At 41.2% G+C, this 25,445-nt stretch overlaps 1 protein-coding gene and 1 non-coding gene across 4 annotated transcripts in view; one reads left to right on the top strand and one right to left on the bottom strand.

Annotated features, from left to right (window-relative positions):
* The window catches only part of Ip6k2 (inositol hexakisphosphate kinase 2), a 29,951-nt gene that overhangs the window by 697 nt on the left and 3,809 nt on the right, over positions 1-25,445 (top strand). For 2 of the 3 annotated variants that reach the window (XM_020172312.2, XM_074060017.1), the window contains exons 2-5: positions 20,382-20,703; positions 22,446-22,514; positions 22,607-22,829; positions 23,977-24,152. In XM_020172312.2, coding sequence (XP_020027901.1) covers positions 20,502-20,703; positions 22,446-22,514; positions 22,607-22,829; positions 23,977-24,152 — 670 coding nt within the window. In that variant the 5' untranslated portion in view covers positions 20,382-20,501. The remainder of the gene's footprint in view (positions 1-20,381; positions 20,704-22,445; positions 22,515-22,606; positions 22,830-23,976; positions 24,153-25,445) is intronic. The other variant, XM_020172309.2, reaches the window with a different exon arrangement.
* On the bottom strand, positions 5,449-5,581 carry LOC141418702 (small nucleolar RNA SNORA1). The gene has a single exon (XR_012443356.1). It is a non-coding gene; the product is annotated as a small nucleolar RNA SNORA1 (small nucleolar RNA).

The following is a 25,445-nucleotide window of genomic DNA, read 5'->3' as shown; positions in this document are numbered from 1 at the left end:
AAATGGATCTGAAGACTTCTTTGTACTGAGGTTTCCCCTATGAGTGGAGCTTCCACACATTTGATTACAGACTGGTTTCATCTTTTGCATCTTAAGGACTTGTTTCATTTTAGGATTTTATTCCATCTCATATATCAAGAAAGTTGTACTAGCAGAAAAATAAGTGAAAATAACATGTAGAAACCAGTAAAATCCAGTGCTCGGAAAAATAGTTTTAAGAAAAAGTACTGAAACTTTGGAAAAGTAACAAAAAAAGGTTGCAGATTAACAGTTTCATGATTTTTTAAAAAAATAAAGGATCTTGATAACAGTGATTTTTGTTGAGTTCTAATATTTAAAATGTTTGCTGCAGTTGATTTTTAGTGGAATAATATTTTAAGTGAACTAAGATGCTTATTTACATAAGTTGTTGCTGTGGGGTTTGTATAATTGTATTCCGTAACTTGGTGTTAAGTATTTAAAGAGAAATTCCTGGGTGGTGGTTTTTTAATGTTAGCCACTATCAGAATCAGAAGTGGCAAAACAATATTTTTATCATATTTGACATTATAGGACAGTTGATTACCTAATAACTTTTTCTTTGCAGAAAAAATCATTTGTATTTTTGACTGTTATTCAAATTGGTTTGCCTGCATTGATTTTAAAGTAGAATTCACAGGCATCGTTAGAAATCAAGTGAAATAGGACTAGGGTTGACATAATCATAGAAACCAGTTTATCAGATGTAATAGACTTTTTTGGGAGCTTCAAAGCTTCCTAGGTGACAGCCAAGAACACTGTAAACCAACCCTGCACCTATATGAACATTGGAAATATACCAGGAAGGAGCAACTGCTAACTGATGAACCTTAAACTCCAAGTGCAGAGAGATGCCAGTCTTCTTACACCCCAGAGATGTCACTGGTATCTAGGCAACAGGAATGAGCTTGAGCCTCTTCCCTGAGGCCAAGTTGCTGAGGTGAAAATTTTCCATTGTTTGACTCATAAAGAGGATCTGTTGGGGAAGAATTTTCCCTTTCAGTGAAGTTTTGTTTGTTTGTTTTCAAGTAGTGGGTTTATTCTCTTAAGAAACAAATTGAAGCCAGGCTTGATGGCACAGCCTATAAACTTGGAACTCAGCCTGGGACCTCAGTTGGTAATCCTGGTAGGAGAATCATGAGTAGCCAGCCTGGGCTACGTAGCAAGATCCTGTCTCAACTGGGCGCCGTGGCTCATGCTAGGTACTCAGGAGGCAGATAAGGAGGATCATGGTTCAAAGCCAGAACGGACAAATAGTTCATGAGACCCTATCTCGAAGAAAACCCATCACAAAAAAGGGCTGGTGGAGTGACTCAAGGTGTAGGCTCCGTACAAACCCCAGTACTGGAAAAAAACAAGTAAATAAAATAAAAATACCGTCTCAAAAAAAAGAAAAGAATTAAGTTGAGCATATTTTTATACTGTAGAAAATAAACAGATGATTACATTTTAAAGCATTTTTTGTTTTTTAAATAAATAATGTTTTTGCTTTTTTGTGTGACCTTTAATAATAGTAACAAGTAGTTGTAGTGATTTTGCAGGAAATGTCCTTTTCCAAAAAACTTGAATTTAGATTTCACCTCAGAGTTTGAAGGAAAAGATAATTTGCTAAGATGATGCATAGTTGTTTTGAATATCACTTATCACTAGCTTCAACAGTTAACCAGTTCCTGACCAATCTTATTTCATCTATACTCTGCACCCAACCTCCTCATTGTCTCATTCTTTTTTTAAAAAAGTAAACTGAATTTTTAAGAAAGCACATTCCAGAAATGTTTTGTGTGTGTGTTTTGCTGTGCTGGGGATCACATCCAAGGCCTTGTCAAATACTTTACCACTGTGTTATTATGCCTCCAGTCCCCAGAAATGTTATTTTACTCATAAATATTTCAGTCTATATCTCTAAGAAATAATGAGCTAGCCATGAAATCTATAATATCGTTATTGTACCTAAAAAAACAATGGTAATTCCTTAATTTTTTTTTGAAGTTGTCATGTCCAAATGTCCCTGGTTGTCTGCCCAGTAACTAAGAATTCAAATAAGATATGATTGATTGCATTTGATTGAAATGGCTCTTTGGTCTCTTCAGTTTATATGTACTTGCTCTATTTTTTCTTGTAATTTGTTATCGAAGCATCCATTTTGTAGTTTCCTATATGCTGGTTTTTACTGTTCACTCCCTTGTGTTTGAGACCTTTTGGCTTTGATGGCTAGATTTGAAGGACTCACTGTTAATCTTTTTGGTGGAAAAAAAATTGAGATGGAACTACAAAGGCTCGTTCAAAAATGAGCTCTTGCTCACACCTGTAATCTGATACTTGGGAGGCAGAGATCAGTAAGTTTTCAGTTTGAGGCTAGCCCAGGTGAAAAATTAACGACTCCATCACACTCAGTAAGCTGGGTGTCGTGTGATCCCTGCTCCTCAGGAGACTGTATATAAAACATCCCAGTCCAGGCCAGCCCAGAGCACCAGCCTAGCAAGCAGGAGGTCCTGAGTTCAAACCACAGCCAGTAGTATAAAATGAAAAAAACCAAAAAAAAAAAAAAAAACCCAAAACTAAAGCAAAATGGGCTGTGGGCTGATCTCAAATGGTAGAGCACTTGTGTGAGATCCTAAGAAACCCCAGTACTGACAAAAAGAAAAAAGAGCTCCATGCCAGGCACAATGTAATCCTAGCTACTTGGGAAGCTGAGGCAGGAGGATTACAAGTTTGAGTCTAGCCTGGACAATGTAGCAAGACCCCCCATCTCAATTAAAAAAAAAAAAAACCCTGGAAACTGATACCTGAGGGCTTTTGGGGTCCTGAAGGACCACATAGTAGGAAACCTTCCTCCTCCCTTTGTGTCATGTGATGCGAAGAGACTGACCTTAAGATTCTCCATGTGTAATTGGGAGGAGATTTTGACTCTTGGCCTCCAGAAGGCTGCCCATTCCTCAAATTATGTGCAGAGTTTGGACGAGATGTGCATTTTTTAGGAGAGAGGATCACAGCTGTCTCAGATTCTCTAGGGGTTAATTACTGCCCCCAGAGTGTGCTGTATCCAGATATCCACCAACCCCTGATTTGCTGCCTTCTGATTTTCCTTGTTGGAGGGCACTAGGTTCTGTGGGTGCAGTGGAGAAGGCAGGCTACTTTCTGCCCTGCCAAGTGTGCAGTGGAGCAGGGGAGCTGACTTTAAAGAGGTCCTACTGGGTGGAACAAATGCCTGGAAACCATAGCCCTTGTACCTATGGGCCCCACAACCTGGGGACCATCAGGGAAGTTTAATACCCCCCCCCCCGCCGCCCCCCACACACAAGTGGAATGAAGAGGCCCATGATAGAGAAATGTCAGCTTGATTTTGGTCCTGATGGCCTCCTGGGGAGTGGCAGCTCTGACAGGTATGCTACTATCATCAGTTTCAGGGCTGTGAGGACATTGTTAACCTCATCTTTTTTTTTTTTTTTGGCAATACTGGAGTTTGAACTCAGAGCCTTATGCTTGCTAGGCAGGCTAGGCAGGCACTCTACCACTTGAGTCACACTCCCAGCTCTTTTTTTTCTTTAGCAATATTTTCCTGGATAAGGTCTCAGGTTTTTGCCCAGAGATAGTACCAGACAGTGATTCTCCTGTGTGTTCTTTCTGTATAACTGGGATTGCAGGCACAAGACGCCTCAGTTTATTGACTGAGATGGGGTCTTGTCTAGGCTGGCCTGGAATTGTGATCATCTGGATCTCTACCTCCTGAGTAGCTGGGATTATAGGCATGTAGCACCATGCTTTTGGTTTTGATACCTTTACATAATCAAATATTAATTTATGAGCATGCTAAGTTGCCTGAAACATTTCTGTGGTATGAAACTAATAAAGAAGCTTGAGAGACAGACGCCGGTGGTTCTCTTCTGTAATCCTAGCTTCTTGGGAGGCTGAGATTGGGAAGATTGGATTTTGAGGCCAGTCTGGGCAAATAATTCCCAAGACTTCATCTCCAAAATAACTGGAGCAAAATGAACTGGAAGTGTGGCTCAAGCATGTATATAGTGCCTCCTTGCAAGTGTGAAGCCCTAGTTCAGACCTCAGTCTCACCAAAAAAAAGAGGGGGTTGGGGGTGTGGCTTGAGGTAGATTGGCCCCAGTTCAATCCCCCATATTCCTCCCTTCGAAAGAAAAAAAAAAAAAAAAAAAAGCATGGAAGAAAATCTGTAGGATGAAGAGACCTGACACTAATAATGGTCATTTTATCACACAGCCAGTAGGAAAAAAGAACAAAAAAAAGGAAGGGCTAGCTGGGTGCCAGTGGCTTACGCCTGTAATCCTAACTACTCGGGAGGCAGAGATCAGGAGGATTGTGGTTCAAAGCCAGCCCTGGGCAAATAGTTCATGAACCCCTGTCTGGAAAAAGCCATCAAAAAAGGGCTGGTGGAGTGGCTCAGGAGGTAAGAGTGCCTGCCTAGCAAGCATGAGGGCCTGAATTCAGACTCCAGTGCTGCCAAAAAAAAAAAGGAACTGCTGGAGGTGGGGCTCAAGTGGTAGAGTGCCTGCTTTATAAACAGGAGGTCTTGAATTCAAACTCCAGTCCTACCAAAAAGAAAAAAGAGAGAAAAAAAATCAGTGTTGTTTTTCTTTTTTAATGTTTTTTAATGTGCTGGGGAGGGGTATGTTGTGGCATTTACAAAGGTTCTTGTGATATATAAAATATATCATACTTGAATTCACCCCCTCCACCATTTTCCTTTATTCCCCCCACCCCCCAAAAAATTGGTGTTTTTAGAAGATAAAGGAGGATGTACTTTGGCACTTCATTTTTCTGCTTGATCTTGAAGCCCCCTTTTTTCATCATTCTTGTACAAGTGCAAGCTTATTATGTCTTTAGCCCCTTGTACGGCCAAATTCATCCTTTGGCCTTCATCTTCCACTGAACTTGGAAGTACCAGAGGGACAGTGAACTCTGAGGAATGCTCCAGGGGAAAGCTTAAATTTGGGAGGTGCTTAAGCGTACAAAATAAGGCAGCAGGCTAGGTGTTTATCTTGGTCCCAACATATGGAGCTCTTTTTTTTTTTTTTTTTTGAAATGATTTAATTTTTATTCCTTCCACAGAAAACACTAGAGAAACTTTGAGCCAAAAATACATGCTGACTGACTTTTTACAGTGTTTTTAGGCAAAATTATTTAATGTCAATAAATTATTTAATAATTTTACATGTTTTGGTTGGTTTTACTGCACATCAACGTCACCTGATTTTTCTTCCAGGATAGCCCTCTTTAAAAGATGCTTAATCCAGTTGTCCTGCATGACAAAAACATAACCTGAGGACTTGTGGGATTTAATTTCCTGAAGCAATTTATTATTCAGTCCTAGGAGATTAATTATAGAAAGCACTTTATAAATACCAAGTTTTTCTAGGAAACATTTTTCTCATTGCATCTTTTCATCCATGCGCTTAAGCAAAATGTTACAGATCTCATTGTCACCACTGCAATGCATTTACTGTGATGGAAGCATGACCTGTGTCTCAATTTAGCCACATTGACCAATCTAGGACACCAATCAGCAGTGCCCCCTCTCATCTGGAATGAGGCAAATGGAGCTCTTTGTAATTAATTTTACCATACTTGTTTACATATGAAGACAGTCACTGAGAGTAGAGAAAATACTATTTATGCTCAAAATATAAGGCAGCCCCTGATTTCCCAGGGACAAATTGTTTTGTCTTTTGTTTGAGTCTCTCTCTTTTTTTTTTTTTTTTTTTCTTCAGTGCTGGGGCTTGAACTCAGGGTCTACACCTTGAGCCACTCCACCAGCCCTTTTGTGTGTGTGTGTGTGTGTGTGTGTGTGTGTGTGTGTGTGAGTGTGTGAGAGATGGATTTTTTTTTTTTTTTGTGATAGGGTATTGCGAACTATTTCTATTTGTTTTTAGCAGTACTGCAATTTGAACTCAGGGCCTTGTGAGTGCTAGGTAGGCACTCTACCACTTGAGCAATCCCTCCAGTCCTTTTTCTTTCTTTTTTATTTTTTTAACTTGTGTGGGACTTGGGTTTGAACTTGGCTTCACACTTGCAAAACAGGCACTCTTCTGGTTATTTTAGAGATGTGGGTCTCATGAGCTATTTGTCTAGACTGGTCTCTGAACCACAATCCTTCCAATCTCAGCCTCTCAATTGGCTAGGATTACAGATGTGAGTCACAGGTGCCTGATTGCTTTGGTTGTTTTTGAGATAGGGTCTTACTATGTGTAGGCTGGCCAGGACCACAGTCCTCCTACTGTGCTTCCCTGAATAGCTGAGATGACATGCATTCACCACTGTGCCGAGCCATTGGTTGAGATGGAGGTCTCAAGAACTTTTTGCCTAGGTTGGCCTCAAATTGTGATCCTCCCGGTCTCTGCCTCTTGAGTAGCTAGGATTATAGTTTTGAAAGCTACTGCTCCTGGTTGAGGGTTTTTTTTGTTTGTTTTTTTTTTTTTTTGTGCCACAAAGATGCCATGTAGTTTAGGCTAAAATGGAAGCTAATGCTCCAGTACTTATTCTTTAAGCCTCTGTGAGCAGCAGGAATCAGCCTGGGTCTCTTGTGCCTGCTTTCTATAGTAAAGAGTTTACAAAGCTTTCTAGGCTAGGCACTGCTGGGTTTTTCTTTAATTTTTAGGAATGTGTCTAACTGAAACTGATCAGAATGGTACATCATTTAGTGTTTGTTTTCTCTATGTATCCATTTATCAAAACACTCATATAGCTTTTAGAAATTGAGTGTCTAATCCCAAAACTAAAGAAGAGTCAAACTTTTCATTCTTTTGTTTTTTTTTTTTGTTTGTTTGTTTTTTGTGTTTTATAGACAGTGGTCTTCATAGAGCAGGCTGGCCTCAAACTCATAGTCCTTCTGCTTCAACTTCCTCAGTGCTAGGAAAACTTACTGTTTAATGGAGTAAAATGTCTTACAAATCAGAAAGCAGAATGCCTGGCTTTTGTGTTTGTTTACACATTCTGTTTGAGAGAATGTATTGATCCTGGGATGGATCTCAAAAGGCTGGATTTGTGGGCAGCTGCTGCCTTGTCTGAGCTGACTCTGAGGTTCTGTGACTCAATCTCTCCAAGGCCATATCTTTCTACCTTAATTAAACCCTACCTGTCTGAAGAGCCCAATAATCACTATGCCTTGCCTTGAGTTTTGTGTCCCTCTTAGACAGGGCTGCTTCAGGTTCATGAACTTTCCCAACTACAGCTACACACCCACAAATGAATGCCTCCTGGACTGTGAGCTTGTCTCAATTCTGTCAAGGAATGCAAAGATCTTAAATTTTCCTTCAATGCTTGTTTTATAAGAGGAATAGATTATTTTTGTTTTCCAGAGATATGTTATTTCTGACTCTTCCTACCTACATTTTTAATTTTTAGCTCCTTTGCTTTTTGAAATTCTCAAATGATCCTCCTGTGTCCGACTCCCAAATGCTGGGACTATAGGTGTGTGCCACTGCACCTGACTTTCCACCTAAATTCTTATCTGCCCCGTTTTTGAGATCCTGTTTCTATACACATTTACTTCTGATAACTCAGTAGCATCTGTTTTAGGATTAACCTAATTTAAAGCCTGTCAGCTTTCACTCTGACACCCATTTAATTGGATATGGTTTTAAGCTTTATGTCTATCAACACTGTGTCATGGCTCCTTCCCTCTCATAAGTTGGGGGTAATGTTAAATCGCACATAAGTGAAATTAAAGCGATGTTATAGTTCAGTTTCTTTTTTTTGTGGGGTGCCCTGGCGAGGTTTGCAGAACCGGTCCCTGTTGGGCTGAATGCTAGACATCTGTTAGAGTTTCCTTGAGAACTTGCCCAGAGTTACCTAGTGAAAGAAGAGGAGGCTTAGATGTAGTATAGTCTATCAAAGAGTCTATCTGTATGAGTTTGAGCAACCTGACAAGAAAAACTTCTATCAGTAACTATTTGCCTATTGTTGGGATTATAGTCCTTCCAAATTAGTTAAATCTTATTGAACATTTTCAATTTTTCTGCTATTAGTAGAAGTTTTACATGTAAGGCAGTGGACAGTGTCCTTCGTGGAACAGTGTCTGTTTTCTGAGATGAGTGCCTTTGGCATAGAGCTGGCTGACCTGGTGCAGACCCACTGCTGAGGGTTTGTGTTTTCTTGTTGTGTGTTCATATCTGAATGTGAGGACACTGTAGTATCTGTGTGGACCTTCCCAAGGCCTCGTGATCAAGGATCTTAGGGGTTAGTCAGGATGTTACACCTGCATTGGGGAGTATAGGAAGGAATTCTAAGCCCAGGGTGAGGGTCCTGGGGCATTTGGGAGAGCCTATCTTGCAGTGGTCCTAGGTGGGCAGATTCTGGGGCCTAAAAACTGATGGGTGTGGCTAGTGGTTCTGGGGAGGTGAGGCTTGGAAAAGGAAGGGACTGACTACCACCTCTTTCTGCAGAAATTATTTATCTCTTGTTCAAGAGTGTTTTTGCTTGGAAAATAATGTAAACTCCTTGTAATTAGCCAAAGAAATATGGTGGTAAGATGTCAGAAGTAGAAGTGCCTTGTTGGCCTTCCTGGTTGTCAGATTTGATTTTGCTTGAGTGAAACCACCGCCCTCTCCACAAGCAGGTGGTTCTGAATAGATTGGTGCAATTTTTACTTCAGAACTATTAAGTGTAGTTGAATTTGATTTCCTCAAAGAAAAAAATTCAAGCCAGGTATAGTGGCTCACACCTGTAATCTTAGCTACTCAGGAGGCAGAGATCAGGAAGATTGTGGTTCAAAGCGAGTCCAGGTAAATAGTTCATGAGTCCCTATCGAAAAAACCTATCACAAAAAAGGGCTGGTGGAGTGGCTCAAGGCGTAGGCCCTGAGTTCAAATCTTAGTACTGCAAGAAAAAAAAATTCAAGATGTTTTACTTTAGAAAGAAATTTCAGGAGTCATGACAGATAATTGGCAAATGGCTCTGTATTAGTACATACTGTGCAGTCTCAGTAATTTTTCTACAGTGGTGTCTCCTTCTGTCCCTGGGTGGGTCCTGGAAGAACACTGACTGCATTGGGCAGAGTGGTTGGGTGATTATAAAGCTACCGGAATCCATGCAGTGAACCTGCAATACAATGCAAACTCTTGAGAGGAATTTGGGCCTGAATGAGGTGTTGAGAGGACCAGAGGAAATTGGTAGAACTGTCCCAGGTACAGGACTTGGTAGAGCATAGGGTGCACCTTGGTCCCTCATCCACTTGGGGGTGCTGGCCTGGGTTACACCCCCAAGGTGTTTTTTTTTTTTTTTTAATGTGTATGTTGTTTTGTTTTGCCTCTACCACTTGAGTTATGCCCCCAGCCCCAGAGGTGTATTTTTAACTTTAAATTTATTTTTAACTGATACATAAAGTTTTTAAATTGCTAAAATTCCATAATTCTAGCAGGTTACTCTAATGAACGTATTTCTAGGTAGGCTGAAAGCTCTGTCTTCCTGTCCTCCTTGATTTTGGGGCCTTCTAGTCTGTCATCCAGTAATCTGGTACCACAGTGTAAAGAGATGGGGTGATGTAGTCATGCTGGTGCTTCTAGGGGAGAGAAGCAGCTGAGAAGGTGCTGTGCCCCTTATAGAAAAACTTGTCCACATTTTTGGAACAGAATTTGCTGTTGTATTTGACCTTGCCTTTGGGAGAAGGATATTCATTGTATGACTTTCATTAACTCATTCCAGTTGCAACTTGTGGTTTCTTTTTTATTAAACTAGAGTAAAATGTTAAAGGTGAACATCTAGCCCAGGAATCAGGTCCATGCAGGGCTTTTGTGCCTTGTCTGTCTGATCTGCTTTGGTGAGTTGATTGCCTGCTATGGCATCAGGCATAGCAGCCAATAGAGCTATGGTAGCCCATAGCCAACAGAGCTGTAGTTGCTTTTAGGTTAGAACTAATTCTAACATTCTTGCAGTGATTCTTTAATCTCAGGTACCTGCTGTTTTCTGATGAGGCCTAGGTGTTTTAGTGTATCCAAGTATAAGAACAGTAATCATAGTACTCTAGAGAGTTGATAGAATGGAGGATCTGTGTAAACAGTAGTGCTTCATAAATGGGATCTCTCAGCTGGACATGGCAGTAAGTCCTTGCTATAACCCCAGCACTCAGGAAACTGAGGCAGGAGGATTGTGAGTTTGAGTCTAGCCTGGTCTACACAGGAAAGACCCTGTCTCAAAAACAAAAGCAAAGCAAACAAACAGGACCTCATTTCTGGCAATCATATTCTATCGTCATTGAAGGTTGAGGAGTTAGTTACCTCTTCCTTTAGCCTTCCTGCACGTTAGAGACAGAATGTGATGGGTTATAATTCTCAATTGTGTATATGTGGTATATCTCCAAGGAGCTCCATCACGCAGTGAAGCTCTTAGTATGTTGAGTGGACTGCATTGGTGTTTGCTTGTGGGTGGATTTTGAAACTTCAAGAAGGGCTAGAGATGTGACACAAGTAGTAGAGCACTTGCCTTGCAAACTCAAGGCCCTGAGTTCAAACCTCAGTATTACAAAAAAATCAATAGCCAGGCATTGATGGCTCACACCACCGGTAGTTACGCAGAACGCAGAGATTAGGAGAATCAAGGTTCAAAGTCAGCCCCCAGGCAGATAGTTCTGAGACCCTATCTTGAAAAAAATCATACCCCAAAAAGGGCTAGTAGAGTGGCTCAAGTGTTAAAACCACCTGTCTAGCAAGGGTGAGGCCCTGAGTTCAAACCCCAGTGCTGCCAAAAAAAAAAAAAGTTAATATTTTGGACTGGTGTGGCTCAAGTGGTAGATCACCTGCCTAGCAAGTGGGAAGCTCTGAATTCTAGCCCCATTTCCACCAAAAAAAAAAAAAAAAAAGAAAAAGAAAACGCTATAAGAGCTGGCAGCCATCTGTGTTTTCCTATTTCAGTCTTGTGAATCCTCCTCCACCCAAATTACTTCCTCTCCCAGTTGTAAAAGTAACATATGCTCAGAATTTGAGACTATTTTAAGAAGTTTGAGGGTGAGGGATGTAGCTCAGCAATAGAGTAACTGCCAAGAATGTGTGAGGTCCTGGGTTCAATTCCCAGCACCAAAGGGGGGAAAAACATTACAATACCTGAAAAGAAGGAAATAATGTATCTTACCACCTAGTACAGGGCAGATGTTGTGGTATCTGAAGTTAGTTTAATATATATGATGTATAACTTAAATGGCATCTTTAAGCAGAAGAATTTACAATTTTAAAAACAGCATTTGGTAAGAAAGTGGATGTTTATTTAGACTGAAAAAAATCATAAAAATTTACACATTTTAAAAAACAGATTTTACAATTACAATACTTTTTTCTTTTTCTTTTTGAGACATGGTATTGCTATATAGCCCAGGTGGCTCACTCATGATCTTCCTGCTTCAGACTCCTGAGTGCTGGGATTATGGGCATGCTCCACTATGCTGAGCTTTCCCTACATTTTGGAACAGCATTTAAAAACAAAAACAGTTGGTGGCTCACACCTATAATCCTAGCTACTCAGGAGGCAGAGATCAGGAGGATCAAGGTTCGAAGCCAGCCTAGGCAAATAGTTTGAGAGACCTTATCTCAAAAAAACCCATCATAAAATAGGGCTGGTGGAGTGGCTCAAATGGTAGAGTGCCTGCCTAACAAGTGTGAGGCCCTGAGTTCAAATCCTAGTACCGCCAAAAAAAAAAAAAAGAGTTTATTCTTCAGTGACCAGTCTTCTCAGTTGATTTTCCACAAGAGAGAATTTTCCAAAAGGTTAGTTGTTCTCGAATTAAGAGCTTGGGTTTTGTTTACATGGAATATTTTCACACCACCAAGACCTAGATGAGTATTGAGTATTCAGGTGCAAGGCCCTTCATTTATATTCCAAAGTAATGCAGACTTAATAATTTGGCAATAATAAATGTAAATACATACTAATCATTGCTTCAAATATATTTTGTAAAGTGCAGTATGCTTCGATTTAGTAATCATATTCACAATATGATTGAATAAATATGATATGAGATAAGATGAGAACTGACTGCAGTGGAATTCTTTTGCATTTTCTTTTTCTTTCTGAGATAGGATCTTGCTGTTATGTAGCCTTGGACTAGCCTCAGACTTGTGATCCTCCTGCTGCTCTGCCTTCTGCGTGCTGGGATTTACTCTTATGTGCCCCCTTTTGCATTTTCTGACTATCTGTGTGCAGCATGTATACATGATGCACTGGTAAGTTGAGGCAGGTTCTATGAAGTGCTTAAGAGCTTGTGACTTCATGGAACTTGCTTTTAAGTAGAGGTGAGGTGTAGAGGTAGACAATAAGACAAAAATATATGTAATATGATAAAGCATAGCTGCATCAGGGAATGTGGCTTTGGCTAGAAAAGTGTGGCCTATTACATACATAAGAGTTGTTCAGGAAGACCTCATTTAAAGGGTGACATTTGAACTCATCCCAGCTACTCAGGAGGCTGAGGCAGGAGGATCACTTGAACCTAGAAGTTTGAAACCTGTCTAGGCAACATACCAAGACCCCATTAAAAAAAAAAAAAAAAGATGACTTTTAGATATGACGGTGGAGTTAGGAAAAAAGATAAAAAGAGGTGACATTTGCATGAAGATTTGAAGGTAGTTGGACATGGTGGCATGTGCCTGTAATCCCAGCTACTTGAGAGGCTGAGAGGGGAGGATTATGAATTCAAGGCTGTTCTGGGCAATATGGCAAGACCCATCTGAAAAAAGAAAGAAAGAAAGAAAGAAAGAAAGAAAGAAAGAAAGAAAGGGAAGGAAGGAAGGAGGGAGGGAGGGAGGGAGGGAGGGAGGGAGGGAGGGAGGGAGGGAGGGAGGGAGGAAGGAAGGAAGGAAGGAAGGAAGGAAGGAAGGAAGGAAGGTTGGTTAGGGGAGAGAGAGAGAAGTTAAGAGAGTGAGCCAAAGCACTCTAACACTCTAGAAGTAGACACAGAAGTATTGTGAGTTCTAGACCAGCCTGAGCTACATAATTACCCTGTCTCAAAACACACAAAAAACAAAACAAAACAAAATATAGGCCAAGGGAAGATACCTGGTACCAAGCAAAGGTAATAGTAAAGGCCCTGTGGTAGGTGTGTGTCAGGCATATTCGAGAAATAACAAAGTCAGTGCTATATTTGAAACACTTGATACTGAGTTTTCTTTCCTTGTGGGTATTTTAGGGAAAGGCTTTATTGGATCTTTATAGTTATGTTCTTTATATGTGAAGAATGCTTTTATTTTGGCTTTGCAAGTATTGAAAAGAGGTAAATATGGATGAATGAATATAGAATTTTTAAACCAGTTGAACTCACCATAAGAAGAGGCTAAGGTAGCCGGGCGCCGATGGCTCATGGTTGTAATCCTAGTTACTCAGGAGGATCAAGGTTTGAAGCCAGCCTAGGCAAATAGTTCAAGAGACCCTAACTTGAAAAAAACCCATCACAAAAAGAAAGGGGGGGAGGGAGGGGCTGGTGGAGTGGCTCAAGGTGTAGGTCCTGAGTTCAAATGCTGATAATACAAAAGAAAAAAAAACTGAAGAGGCTAAAGTAGAAAAGAGAAAAATGGAGTGGATGAACCAATTTGGATATTATATATACATATATATATATATATATATATATATATATATATATACACACATACATGGAAATATGACGAAACGCTGTACACATACCTTAAACAAACAAAAATGTCTTTTTTTGCCCTCAGAAACAGAGGACAGTGTGGAGTGGCTCAAGCAATAGGAGTGCCTTCTTAGCAAGTGTGAGGCCTTTCAAACCCCAGTGCCACCAACACACCAACAAAACAAAACATTTTTTTGCTGGACTCTGGTGACTCATGCCTGTAACCGTGGTTACTTAGAAGGATCGTGACCCCAGGCAAATATTATGAGGCCCTATCTCGAAAAAAATCTCATCACAGGGCTGGAGATGTGGCTCAAGTGGTTGAGTACCTGCCTAGGAAGCTCAAGGCCCTGAGTTCAAACCCCAGGCCCACCAAAAAATTCATCACAAAAAAGGACTGGTGGAGTAGCTCAAGTAGTAAGAGCACCTGCCTAGCAAGTGTGAGATGGAAGTTCAGACCCCCAGTGCCACCCAAAATAAACACACACAAAAAAAGATAGGACTGTAAATCAGGTCCTGTCTGGGGGTTGGTGCCAGTGGTTGGGGGAAGGGAGAAGATAAAAGGAAAGAGTATAGTAGGGTGAGTATGGTGGAAATATTAGGTACTCATGTATGAAAATGGAAAAATGAGACCTGTTGAAATTTATTCTAGGAATGGGGGGAGGGAAATAAAGGAAATTGGTGGAGGGGGTGAATTTAACTAAAATATATTGTAAGCACTTTTGTAAATATCACAGTGTACCCCCCAGTACAACAATATGATAATTAAAAAAAAAAAGAGTTGAAAAGATAACCATGCAACTGGAATAAGTCAGTGTTTTCATAAATTAGGCTTTCAAAGTAAGCAGATGGTTTTAGGATACATTGCCATTCTAAAACAGTGGCTATCATGGATTCATGAAGGAAAACATGACTGCTTTCACAGTCAGGGAGATCCATTACTTTGACCAATATAGCAACTGAACCTGATCATGACATGAGTGACTATAGATGCTCAAAGTGAGGCAGAGAGCCCAATTAGCATGAATGGGAAGGGAAATTCCAGCCAGTGAGCTTTCATGTAGAAACTGTTTAACTGTGAATGTGATCTTTTTAATTCAGTTTTCTCTGATTATTAAAATATGTACTTATAAAAACATAAAATTTAAAATTCATAAGGAAAATTAATCTCTTTGTTAACATATAATTAATATACAATGAGATTACCAAGTTTAAGTGTATAATTTGATAAGTTTTGGCACATTTATACAGTCATATAATCATCTCCCAGTCATAGTAGAAAACATTTTTATCATCCTTAAAAGTCCTGTTGGGCCCCGTGGCAGTCAGTCCTGTTACCTTACTTTGGCCCTTTGAGCAGCTGCTTCTCTGCTTTCTGTCACTATAGTTTTGCCAGTTCTCTAGAAATTCATATGAATGAAATTTTACAGTTTATAGTTTTTTTGTGTTTTAGCTTCTTTCACTTAGCATGATGCTTTTGTGATTAATATAATATTGTTGCAGGCATTAGTACATTCCTACTTACTTATTTTGGTGGTACCAGAGTTTGAATTCAGGGCCTTGTGCCTGCCTAGTGCTCTACCATTTTAGCCATGCTCCCAGCCCCCTACTCCCCTTTTTACTACTGAATAATATTCCATTATATGGATATATCACAATTTATCCATTAACCTGTTTAATGGACATTTGGGTTTTTTCCACCTTTGAGTTTTAAATAGTGCTACCACAAACATTTGTGTACATTCTTTATGTGGACATGTATTTTCATTTCTCTTAGACAAAAACCTAGGAGTAGGATTGCTATATAGTAAATACATGTTTAACTTTTTTTTTTTTGTGGTACTGATGCTTGAACTCAGGGCCTATATGTCGAGCCACTCCACTACCCCTTTTTTGTGAAGGGTTTTTTCCCAGATAAGAGTCTTATGAACCATTTGCCTGGGCTGGCTTCACACAGTGATCCTCTTGATCTCTGCCTGCTGAGTAAGATTACTGCTGTGAGCCACTGGCACCCAGCTTTGTTGTTGTTGTTGTTGTTGTTCTTAATTTATTTTATTTTTTGTTACACGGGGGATCGAACCCAGGGCCTCATGCATGCTAGGCAAATATCAAACCACTGAACTACATCCTCAGCTTTTTTTTTTTTTCTTGGTACGGGCTAGACTGGTCTCAAACTCCTGGGCTCAAGTGATCCTCCTCCCTTAGCCTCCAGAGTACCTGGGGCTATATACCACTGTACCTGGCTTTATGTTTAACTTCATAAGAAACTGCCAGAAAATTTTTTCAAAATGGCTGTACCTTTGTTCCTGGAAAACCAGTCTGCTGGCCTCAATAGCAATTTACCATTCATAAATAACAAAAACAGAGTTTTGAGGAAAAGGAATTAGGGTTTATTACTCATCAGATGAAGAGGAGGACAGGGAGAGTCAACTTCTCACAGCTCTGTTGTCCCACTTCTGAGAGAAAATGTTCACCTTTTAAAGGAGAGTTCAGGGGCTTAGCTTGACCACGTGCCTAGATGCATGCTCACCATGGCTGCTGGCCCTGTTTCTCCAGGTGTGTGGCACCACTTCTCTAAAGCTGTCTTGGCTGGTAGGTTTACTTCTCTGGTAGTCAATAAGATATAAGGGGTAAGAACTGCCTGGTCTAATTGAAGAGCAAAGGGAGTTAACTTTGGATTCTCAGCATGTAGACAAAGAGGGGGAAAACATTAGTGTAATCAATAGAGTAAACTGGCCAGTGAGCAAACTGATTATACAAAAAGTGTTTCCCTTTTGTAGTCCTAGTTACACCTGTTTGTATTTGTACCAGCAAAGTATGACCCTGGTGGTGGTGTGTCAGTTGTATAGCCCTGTGTGCAGGGCATATGTTGAGTAGTGGCTCCAGGGCTTGTTGGGAAGGAGGTTTGAATGGTGAGGGTTGTTTTATTATCTTGAGGTTATCTGCCTCACACCATCCCTTGTGACTGCCTGACCCTGGGGCTTTTCTTGAGGCAGAGTAAGTAGCTCCAGTGGATCCCATTTATTGTCTCATTAACTGAATTCTGGATGCATAAGCTAAGGGCCCAGGAGCCTTGATGAGTCATAGTTGTTTCAAGTGCAGTGCTTAAAAAGTTACGGATATTGGGCAAGGCTATTTGGGATTGTCACAATGAATCTCCCCCTGTACAAGGAATATATCCTAACAAAAATGGGGGGGGAGTTAAGAGTTAAAATGTTTCCAGTAGATCCTTAAACCAATTCTTGATAGATCACGGTGTGAACTGTACGGGGTGCTCTATTCTATCCTAAGATGAATCATGTTCTAAGTTCCTCACCTGTTTGATTTTCATGGACAACTGTGATGCAATGTGGAAAGCTTAAATAGAGGGTAAATCCAAAGCTAGTATTTTACAAGTTATTTCCAGTTTCCCCAGAAATATAGTCCACACATTGCATGGGCTTTACAGTGACCATTAAGGATCCAGTATTCCTAGATAACTGGATCTTAGTCTGTGGATATTTTTTTTAAAAATCATTAAAGAGCTGGACACTGTTGGTTCACGCCTGTAATCCTAGCTCTTTGGGAGGCTGAGATTGGAAGGATCTGAGTTTGAGGACCCCCATTTCCAAAATAACCAGAGCGAAAATGAACTGGAGGTATGGCTCAAGTACTTGCCTGCGTTGCAAGTACAAAGCCCTCAGTTCAAACCCCAGACCCACCAAAAAAAAAAAAATCATTAATGAGATCTTACTGCTCAAACTGCTTGTGGAACAGAGAAACAGGTGAAAACCAAGAGCAGGTGTTGAAGGCTTTTCTTCTGACATGAGGTTCCTAGGGAAGAAGCTGATCCTTCATCTCCTCACAGGTATAAAGCCTGTAAGGGATTCTAGAACTCTAGAGCTCTACTTTTTTGTACCTCCAAAAGTGAGGTGTGCATGCTGCACACCTTGATATTGAGAGGTTGAGCATAATGGAAACAAAAGAATTGCAAAACAGAATTTACCTTATTATGTGGAATGCATTGATATTTTCTGTTTTATGCTATTTTATTTAAAAACAAAACAAAAAACTAAACCATTGAGTGATTTAGTTAACAACCTACAGAGTAGAAATCTACTACAGGTCTCTCTTCTCGGTTTTATAGACCAGAAAACTGGGTCCCAAAGGGAAAGTAGCTAAGGAATTGTAATCTCTCTCCAAGCAATTGAGTGGCAGAGAATCTGGCTCCAGTTCACTGCAGGCTAATCAACTTTCTAATTCCCCCTCACATTTGGGAGTTTTCTCTGTCACCAGACTTGGCTCAGGCAAAAATGGGCCTTATTTTTCCTATGTCCATAGGAAAAAGTCCTATTAACTGCCAGAGTTGGGTGCAGTGGGGAGTGGTAAGGTGCACCTCATGTGTAGTAGCTAAGGAATACCTTAGGGACCTGGGAAGAGAAGTTGGAGACTGTAGGCCTTTTGATCTCTATTCCCAACCAGGAACCACACTCTACAGTGTGCATGAAGGACCATTTTTCTTTAGTTTTTCATTGGAGGTGGGAATTGAAAAGAGAGATAGCTGAAAGATAGTTTTCTACTTAGTTGAATACATTTAAGGAATCCTGAGCAGAATTGGAATGGAATTTGTATCCCTATTAGCATTGCTCTCTGATAGCAAAAACAATTTTACATCTTTATGAAGATTTTATGTTATGTTTTTAAAGCCTGACTCCCGAGGAGCATCTTGTACTGTGACAGCTTAATAATTATGGTACCTAGCCTGTGTTTTGGTGCTGGCAGGCCTCCTCCCATGAGATGGTAGCTTGCTCTGGTATTGCTTACTCAGGATGTGTTTTTAGTAGATTACTGTCTGTAGATTAGAGAAAGGGCTTGTGTGGCCAGGCACCTCAGAGCTCCATCTTCTGGAGAGAATCTGGAATGGCTAGAATGTTCATCCTTGCAGTCCCTGTGTGATTTGAGGACATTTCTCAGTACATGGCCTCCTGAGGACTTCTGTGGTGATGAGAATGTAGTGTCAGGTGAGAAGTCCGGACCTTCGGGTCTCTATTCTTTGCATATAGTAAATCTTACTGACTCCTCTTCCTTAAGTCCAACTGAAGGGCGGACTGCAGGAGGTTCATGTGTTCCCAAAAAGTGCTAATTAGCCAGGGAGACACTTCTCCTTCCCAGGAAACATCTATTTGTACCAGACACCTTTGCCCTCAGGCAATTAAAAAAAACTATAAAACCCAATTTCCAACCTGACCCATGGAACCACCAGTTTCTGGGTCTCACTGCATGCCCCCACGCAGCCTTTCCCTTCTCTTCTCTACAAATAAAATCTTTCTGACCTTTGCTGCTCAAGTTCGCTTTTGCTATCTAAGAACAGACCAACACCCGAATATTCCTGGGTATCATCTGTATCACAATTGGGGTCCACAGTTGGGATCTCTCTAAAACGAAGAGATGAACACCAACTTATACTCTTAAGAGGCTATTGTAGGAAATATAAATTTGTAGTGAAAGCACTCTCATGAGATAAGCTAAATGTCTCAGTTATAATAGGAATGCTATACCAAGGCATCCAACAGTCTAGGGTTCTAGGGTTTACTTGGAAGATACAGCTTACTGGCCCTGGCCCTGGGTGTATTTCCTAATCTCCCCCAAATTGTTTGCAAGAGGGAGAATAGTGTCTACCTCAATTAAAGGAACTTGAGGACCAAGTAAGAAGTTCCTGTAATGAACCTGGTACATTGTCCTTCAATGTAAAGCATTGAAGGACAGAGGGCACATCTCCAGCAGGCCCTTCTTTGCTTCCCTCTTCCATTTCCATGGGAGTTGTGGGACCTGGAAGAATTTGCAGTAAGATCCCTGTACAGACAATGAAGTGTAGTTCAAGCCCTCTAAGTAGTACTAGCAGAGATTGCATAAATCTATAGATTAAAGACTGAAAAGGGAACTACCTTGATGTGCCCTTAAATAGTTAACAGGGTGCACAGAGAGATGTGTTTTGCCAAGATCCAGTTGTGTAGCTCTGGATGCATAATCAGATCTAAGGCCCTATACCTGTGGTGGATGAGAGCCCTGATTGCCCCAGGAGTGTAATTTTGGTTTAAAGGTGTGCCCCAGCTTTTGGCGATTAGGATAGAATTGACAAAAATAGTTGGTGACCTAGAACACTGTGTATCTTTTTAAATGGAGTTAGCCAGCTTCAATCAGTTGTTTTTAGATACAGACGTTAATCATTAAAGCTGGGCCCAAGCTCCATTGCTAATAAGGTTAATGGGTTTGTCTTTGGCTTTGGGCAGGGGCAGTGTGTGTGGACACCTTGGGCAAGTAAATCTTACTAGATGATGTATAAGTTAGTTTTCCCTGTATTTAAATACGTTTTATAAAAATGTAATTAGTGGGGAAACTTGGGCACCATTCACCTTAAGTTTCATGATTTTAATTAGAAAATGGTAAGGTTTAATATGAGTAAATTATGTTTGAAATGTGATTTTACTTCATTGTGGCTTTGCATTTTGTCTTCTCTAGTGGCTTTGTACTGCTGTGGTGTGGGGCCCTGGTTTTTCAGAGCATTGTTCAGGCACTCCTGGAGCCCAGTCTCTACCTGTCTGCATCTGCCCTGCTCTGCCTCCCTTCCTTCTGGTGTTTGTCTTGTTGTGGGAAGAGGTGGGGCTGGAGTGGGCAGTGTGGGCGGAGCCCTAAGTGAGCTCAAGCTGTTTGTCTTTCTGCTGGAGGCAAAGGGCCAGTGGATTTAAGGCGGCTCCCAGGCTACTTCCAAACCGCATGTCATCATTGTATTTGTTTCCGGCAGTGTCCTACAGAAGCCTAGGAGTGGAGACCAAACAGACCAACACAAAGACAACAGACAGAGGACGCACTGGCCACTGGACCCCGCTGCCTCCCCTTTTTCCCTGCCGCCTGCGTCCGGAGGATGAGCCCAGCCTTCAGGGCCATGGACGTGGAGCCCCGCACCAAGGGTGTCCTGCTGGAACCCTTTGTTCACCAGGTTGGGGGGCACTCATGCGTCCTCCGCTTCAATGAGACGACCCTGTGCAAGCCCCTGGTACCAAGGGAGCATCAGTTCTACGAGACCCTCCCAGCCGAGATGCGCAAATTCACTCCCCAGTACAAAGGTGAGCCCCCAGCTGCTGGAGGGGACGCCAGGCTGGTGAGGAGATGTGAGGGATTGTGGCCATGGAAGGCCCTGGCAGCCATCCTGGGAGCCCTCACCCCTCCCACTCACTCTGTTTCCCCTCCTTCCTCCTCCTCCTCTTGGCCCTCAGCCCAGCATCTCACACCCTCAGTTTTCAAGTCCTGGTAAGATTGCTCAATTGTTTTGTTTTGTTGATTTGTTTTGAGTTTATTTTTGGTGGAAGTATAGTTGTGTTTTATGTTCAGGTGTCCCTTGATCACAGTAACCCATAGGCCCTTGTGGGGACAATCGGGGATGACTTTAGGAGGATTTTCCCCAGAATTCTTGCGGCCTGCTTTTTGTCCTCCAGGAAACCAGAAGCCCTGGTGATTAGGTAGGCTTGGGAGCAGGGTTGAGTCAGATGGAATGCAGGAGTGGGAGGACTGTACTGATTAGCTGAAGCCCTATGCTATTACGGAATGTCCCCAAAATTGCTATGTGAAGGCAACCTTTTGATTCACATATGGTGACTTTTTCTTCCTTTTTATACTGCATTTTTTAGGGAACATCAGAAGCCTACAGCATGGTGTGATCTTTCCTGGGGCAGGGGGACATTTTGTAAATCAAAGCAGAACCCATTAAAGAAATTAATTTTAAATGTGCATTATCAGTTATACAAAAGACTCTAGAACAATTTAGGTTCTTTTCGGACTGTTGAAACATTGTTTTTTAAAGACATACTGTACTGGGTGCCTCTCTGTACTCTGAAATGCATATGTGTTGTGGTGGGGGTGGGGAGTTGGAGGCCCTCACTTGGTCCTTCTCTGTTGTTTTTTCCAGGACAAAGCCAAAGTTCCCTTGTTAGCTGGCCACCCCTGTCCCCTTTTTCCCCTTGGTCACAGGGAAATGTGGTCCCCTGAATTCCCCACCCTGGCTGCTCTGCACCCAGAGTTGAGGTCTACCTCAGAAGTGTCGTCTCTCTCTGAGCACGCATTCCCCTGCAGCAAGCGAGCGGGCGGGCAGCAAGGACTGAGCAGATTGAGTGATCCTGGGGCAGAGAGGCCTGGGAGGAAAGGTGTTCAGCCAGTCGGTTGTAAGGCGCTCGTCGGCACCTGCTGAATTGCTCCCACCTGTCAGCCCCCTCCTCAAAGACTGTCTAATTACACATGGCAGGTTCTAGAGACTCAAGGGGGAGAGCTGCTTTCAAGGCCACCATGTGTCTGTGCTCCTGGCCCAACTTTATCTGCCTTGTGTTCATTTTGTTCTTTTGTGACACAAAACTGCAAAGACCAATAAAAATGTAATTGAGAAGGATAAATGGGCACCCAACCTTGTTGGGGTGCTACAGGAAGCCTTTGCTAGGGTGTCTGTGTGCTGTGTGGTTTGTTTTGTTTGCTCCTTTATTTTGCTTTGCTTGCCCAGTCTTCCCTTACCCTTGGATGCTTCTTACCCTGAGGCAAACCTGTGTTCCCCCTGTGTTCAGACTCTGCTTTAAAGCAGGCCTCCAGATTATCAGAGTTTCTGTTTAGGGCTTTAAAAATTCCCACAAGATATAAAGAGCATTGTTTTCGTGTCTCTTTTTAGGATTAGAAGAATTACATAAAAATTAATAAACATTTTCAATGATGGAAAAATGTGTCTTGTAATTCTTTGGCTCTTGCCTTGTTGAGTGCATTAGAGAGGAAGACTCTCAGCCATGTTTGCTCCCTAATTGCTTGTCTTGTATGGTGTCATTTTTTCTAGCTGTTTTGATATTTGTTAGGTTTGCAGATGAGTTTGGGGCCTCTGGCAACATAGAGACTAAGGAACAGGGTAAGAAAAAACCCAAATGTTACAATCATGTTACTTAGAAAGCATCTTCCTATGGAATTAAAAGTCCTTTCTGCTCCTCAACCCCCTTCCAGGTGTGGTATCTGTGCGCTTTGAAGAAGATGAAGACAGAAACTTGTGTTTAATAGCATATCCATTAAAAGGGGACCATGGAACTGTGGATATTGTAGATAATTCAGACTGTGAACCAAAAAATAAGCTCCTAAGGTGGACAAATAAAAAGCATCACATCCTAGAAACTGAAAAGACCCCCAAGGATTGGGTGCGCCAGCACCGGAAAGAGGAGAAAATGAAGAGGTGGGTAAAGACAGAGTAAATCTTAAAAGATGATGCATAAGTTGATTTGCCCTGTATTTAAATACATTTTATAAAAACATAATTAGCAGCAAAACTTGAGCACCATTTAAGCTTGACAATCTAAATTAGAAAATGGTAAATGGGCTCTTGACTTTTTATTTTAATCTACTTTCCTGGTATAATCCACATATGATAAATATATCCATTTGAAGTATTTAATGAATTTGGACAGGTGTATACATTGTGACCATCACGATATCAAGATACTAAACTTTCCAGAACCTTGTGCTCTTTGGAAGGGGAGGGTCTTGGTTACAGCCTGGTTTCCTGGAGTCAAGGACTCATGGTACCTTGTCACTCATTTCTCACATGGTCTGCCCAGCATCTCTTTAGCAGGCTGTGGGGTAGATCATGCCGCTTTGTGTAGACAGCTGAAGTGGTAGCTGTAAAAGAGATTCATTCTCTCTCTGCCTAGCAAGCATAAAACCCTGAGTTCAAACCCCAATACTGCAAAAAAAAAAAAAAAAAAAATTCATTCACTCATTCCTTCCACAACTGCTTTGTGCCAGGCCACAGGCAGATGTGACAGAAACCATGCCTTTACTTCAGGTGGCTCACCAATAATGGGGGACAGAATCTGTGTGGGCAGAGCCTTCCAAGTTCTGTGCTTTGGTAAGAGCTTGTGAAAGTATAAACTACAAATATGAAGTGTATATTATATGGCTAAGTAGTAGTTTAAATTATTTCTATGGAATTTTAATTCAGGTTTTCCCAGTTACCAGCATTTAGAGTTGGGAACCTGTGTGCCAGAGACCAAGGGGTAGTACTGCCTGGAAGAGGGGTGTGAAGAAGGCTTGCCTGCCTTGGGAATTGGGAAACAGAGGCTAATCTTGCATCTTAGGATATCCCTGCTGTAGAAAATAGTGGTGGGCTGGGCCATTTTTTTTTTTATTTTAATCAGCTTTCCTGAGGTATAATACACATATGATAAAGTACACCCATTTGAAGTGTTTAGGTAGATATATACATTGTGACCACTATAAGATCAAGTTACCATACTTAATCACTCCAGAAAGCTCCTTTACAATGCTTTAATACTGAATTTTGATAAAACATTGTGATTTATTGGATCCTTATCTCTTTATAGCCATAAGCTAGAAGAAGAATTTGAGTGGCTAAAGAAATCTGAAGTCTTATACTACAGTGTAGAAAAAAAGGGGAATGTAAGTTCCCAGCTTAAACACTATAACCCTTGGAGCATGAAATGTCACCAGCAACAGTTACAGAGAATGAAGGAGAATGCTAAGCATCGGAACCAATACAGTATCCTTTGTTTATAGGGCATTTCTGTCTTGAAGTAGGAAAAGAAGTAAAAGGAAGGACGGGAGAGAGAGGTGGGTGTTTGTTTTTTTGTTGATGTGTGTCGGGGTGTGTGTGACAGTGTCTGTGTGTGTTCTTGGTACTAGAGTTTGAACTCAGAGCCTTGCACTTGCCAGGCTCTACCACTTGGCCACACTCTCAGACTGTTTGTTTTTTGAGACAGCAAGGTCTGACCAGCAAGGTTGACAGCAAGGTATAGCCCAGGCTGGCTTCAAACTCTGAATCCAAGTGTTGAATTAATAGGCATATACCTATTAATTGGGCTTTTTAGTCATGGTTGAATTTCCTCTACAGGTTATGCCAGGATGCCTTGTGTGATAACTGTGGGCAGATATCACCTCCCTTAGGGATAGGACTTAGCTTAGAAATGCTGGTGGTGGGAAATGGAGAGTAAAGTCTCATGAAAGGGATTTAGCTTAGGTAGACTAGATGAAGATGATTTTCAGACTCCTGCAGAAAGTTCCCAAACTACTTACCTGCAAGGGCTGAGAGGTGGGGTAGGGGCACCAACACTTCAGCTCTGGTTTATCAGTCTGGAATGTGAGCTGTGCATGAGGAAGACACTAGGGTCCTTTCTCTCCCCTTCCCACCCTTTACTATTAAGCTATTATCCAGTGGTCTTGGGATCTTTTTGTTTTGTTTTGTTTTGTAGTACTGGGAATCAAACCCAGGGCCTCTTTTTTTTTTTTTTAAATACCTTTATGGGTTGTATTCATACTTTGTTTTACTTACTTATTTTTAACTTTTATTAGGGAAAGTATGTTAAAAATAGAATAATACATTGAATCCTAAGTACTTGTCACCCAGGTTTGGCAGTTCTCCTACTTGTGTCAATTTCATGTCATAACTCTGTGCACTGGGGATCCAACTCAGGGCCTTGAGCATGCTAGGCAAGCACTCTACCACTATGCTATACCCCCAGCCCTTTGTAGACAATTTATTTTCAGCTGGACTTTTTTTTTTTTTTTTAGCGTAGTGTTTTTCATTTGTTTAATAACACTACAGTGTAGTGTTTAGTACACTGAGCCCTTTTTTAAAATTATTCATTTATTCACATGTGCATACATTGTTTGGGTCATTTCTCCCCCCTGGCCTGCTCCCCCACCCTCAGCTGGACTCTTGAAGCAAATCGAAGATACATCATTTCATCTGTATACACCCTAGCATGTGTCTCTAAAAGGGTATTTTAAAACATTTAATATCATTTTTCACTCCTTAAAAATCAGACAATAAGTC

The sequence above is a fragment of the Castor canadensis genome, chromosome 17 (assembly GCF_047511655.1).
Source record: "Castor canadensis chromosome 17, mCasCan1.hap1v2, whole genome shotgun sequence".
Classification (NCBI taxonomy): Eukaryota; Metazoa; Chordata; class Mammalia; order Rodentia; family Castoridae; genus Castor; species Castor canadensis.
Note: the sequence above shows the minus strand (reverse complement) of the source record. Positions and strands in the feature narration are given on the sequence as shown.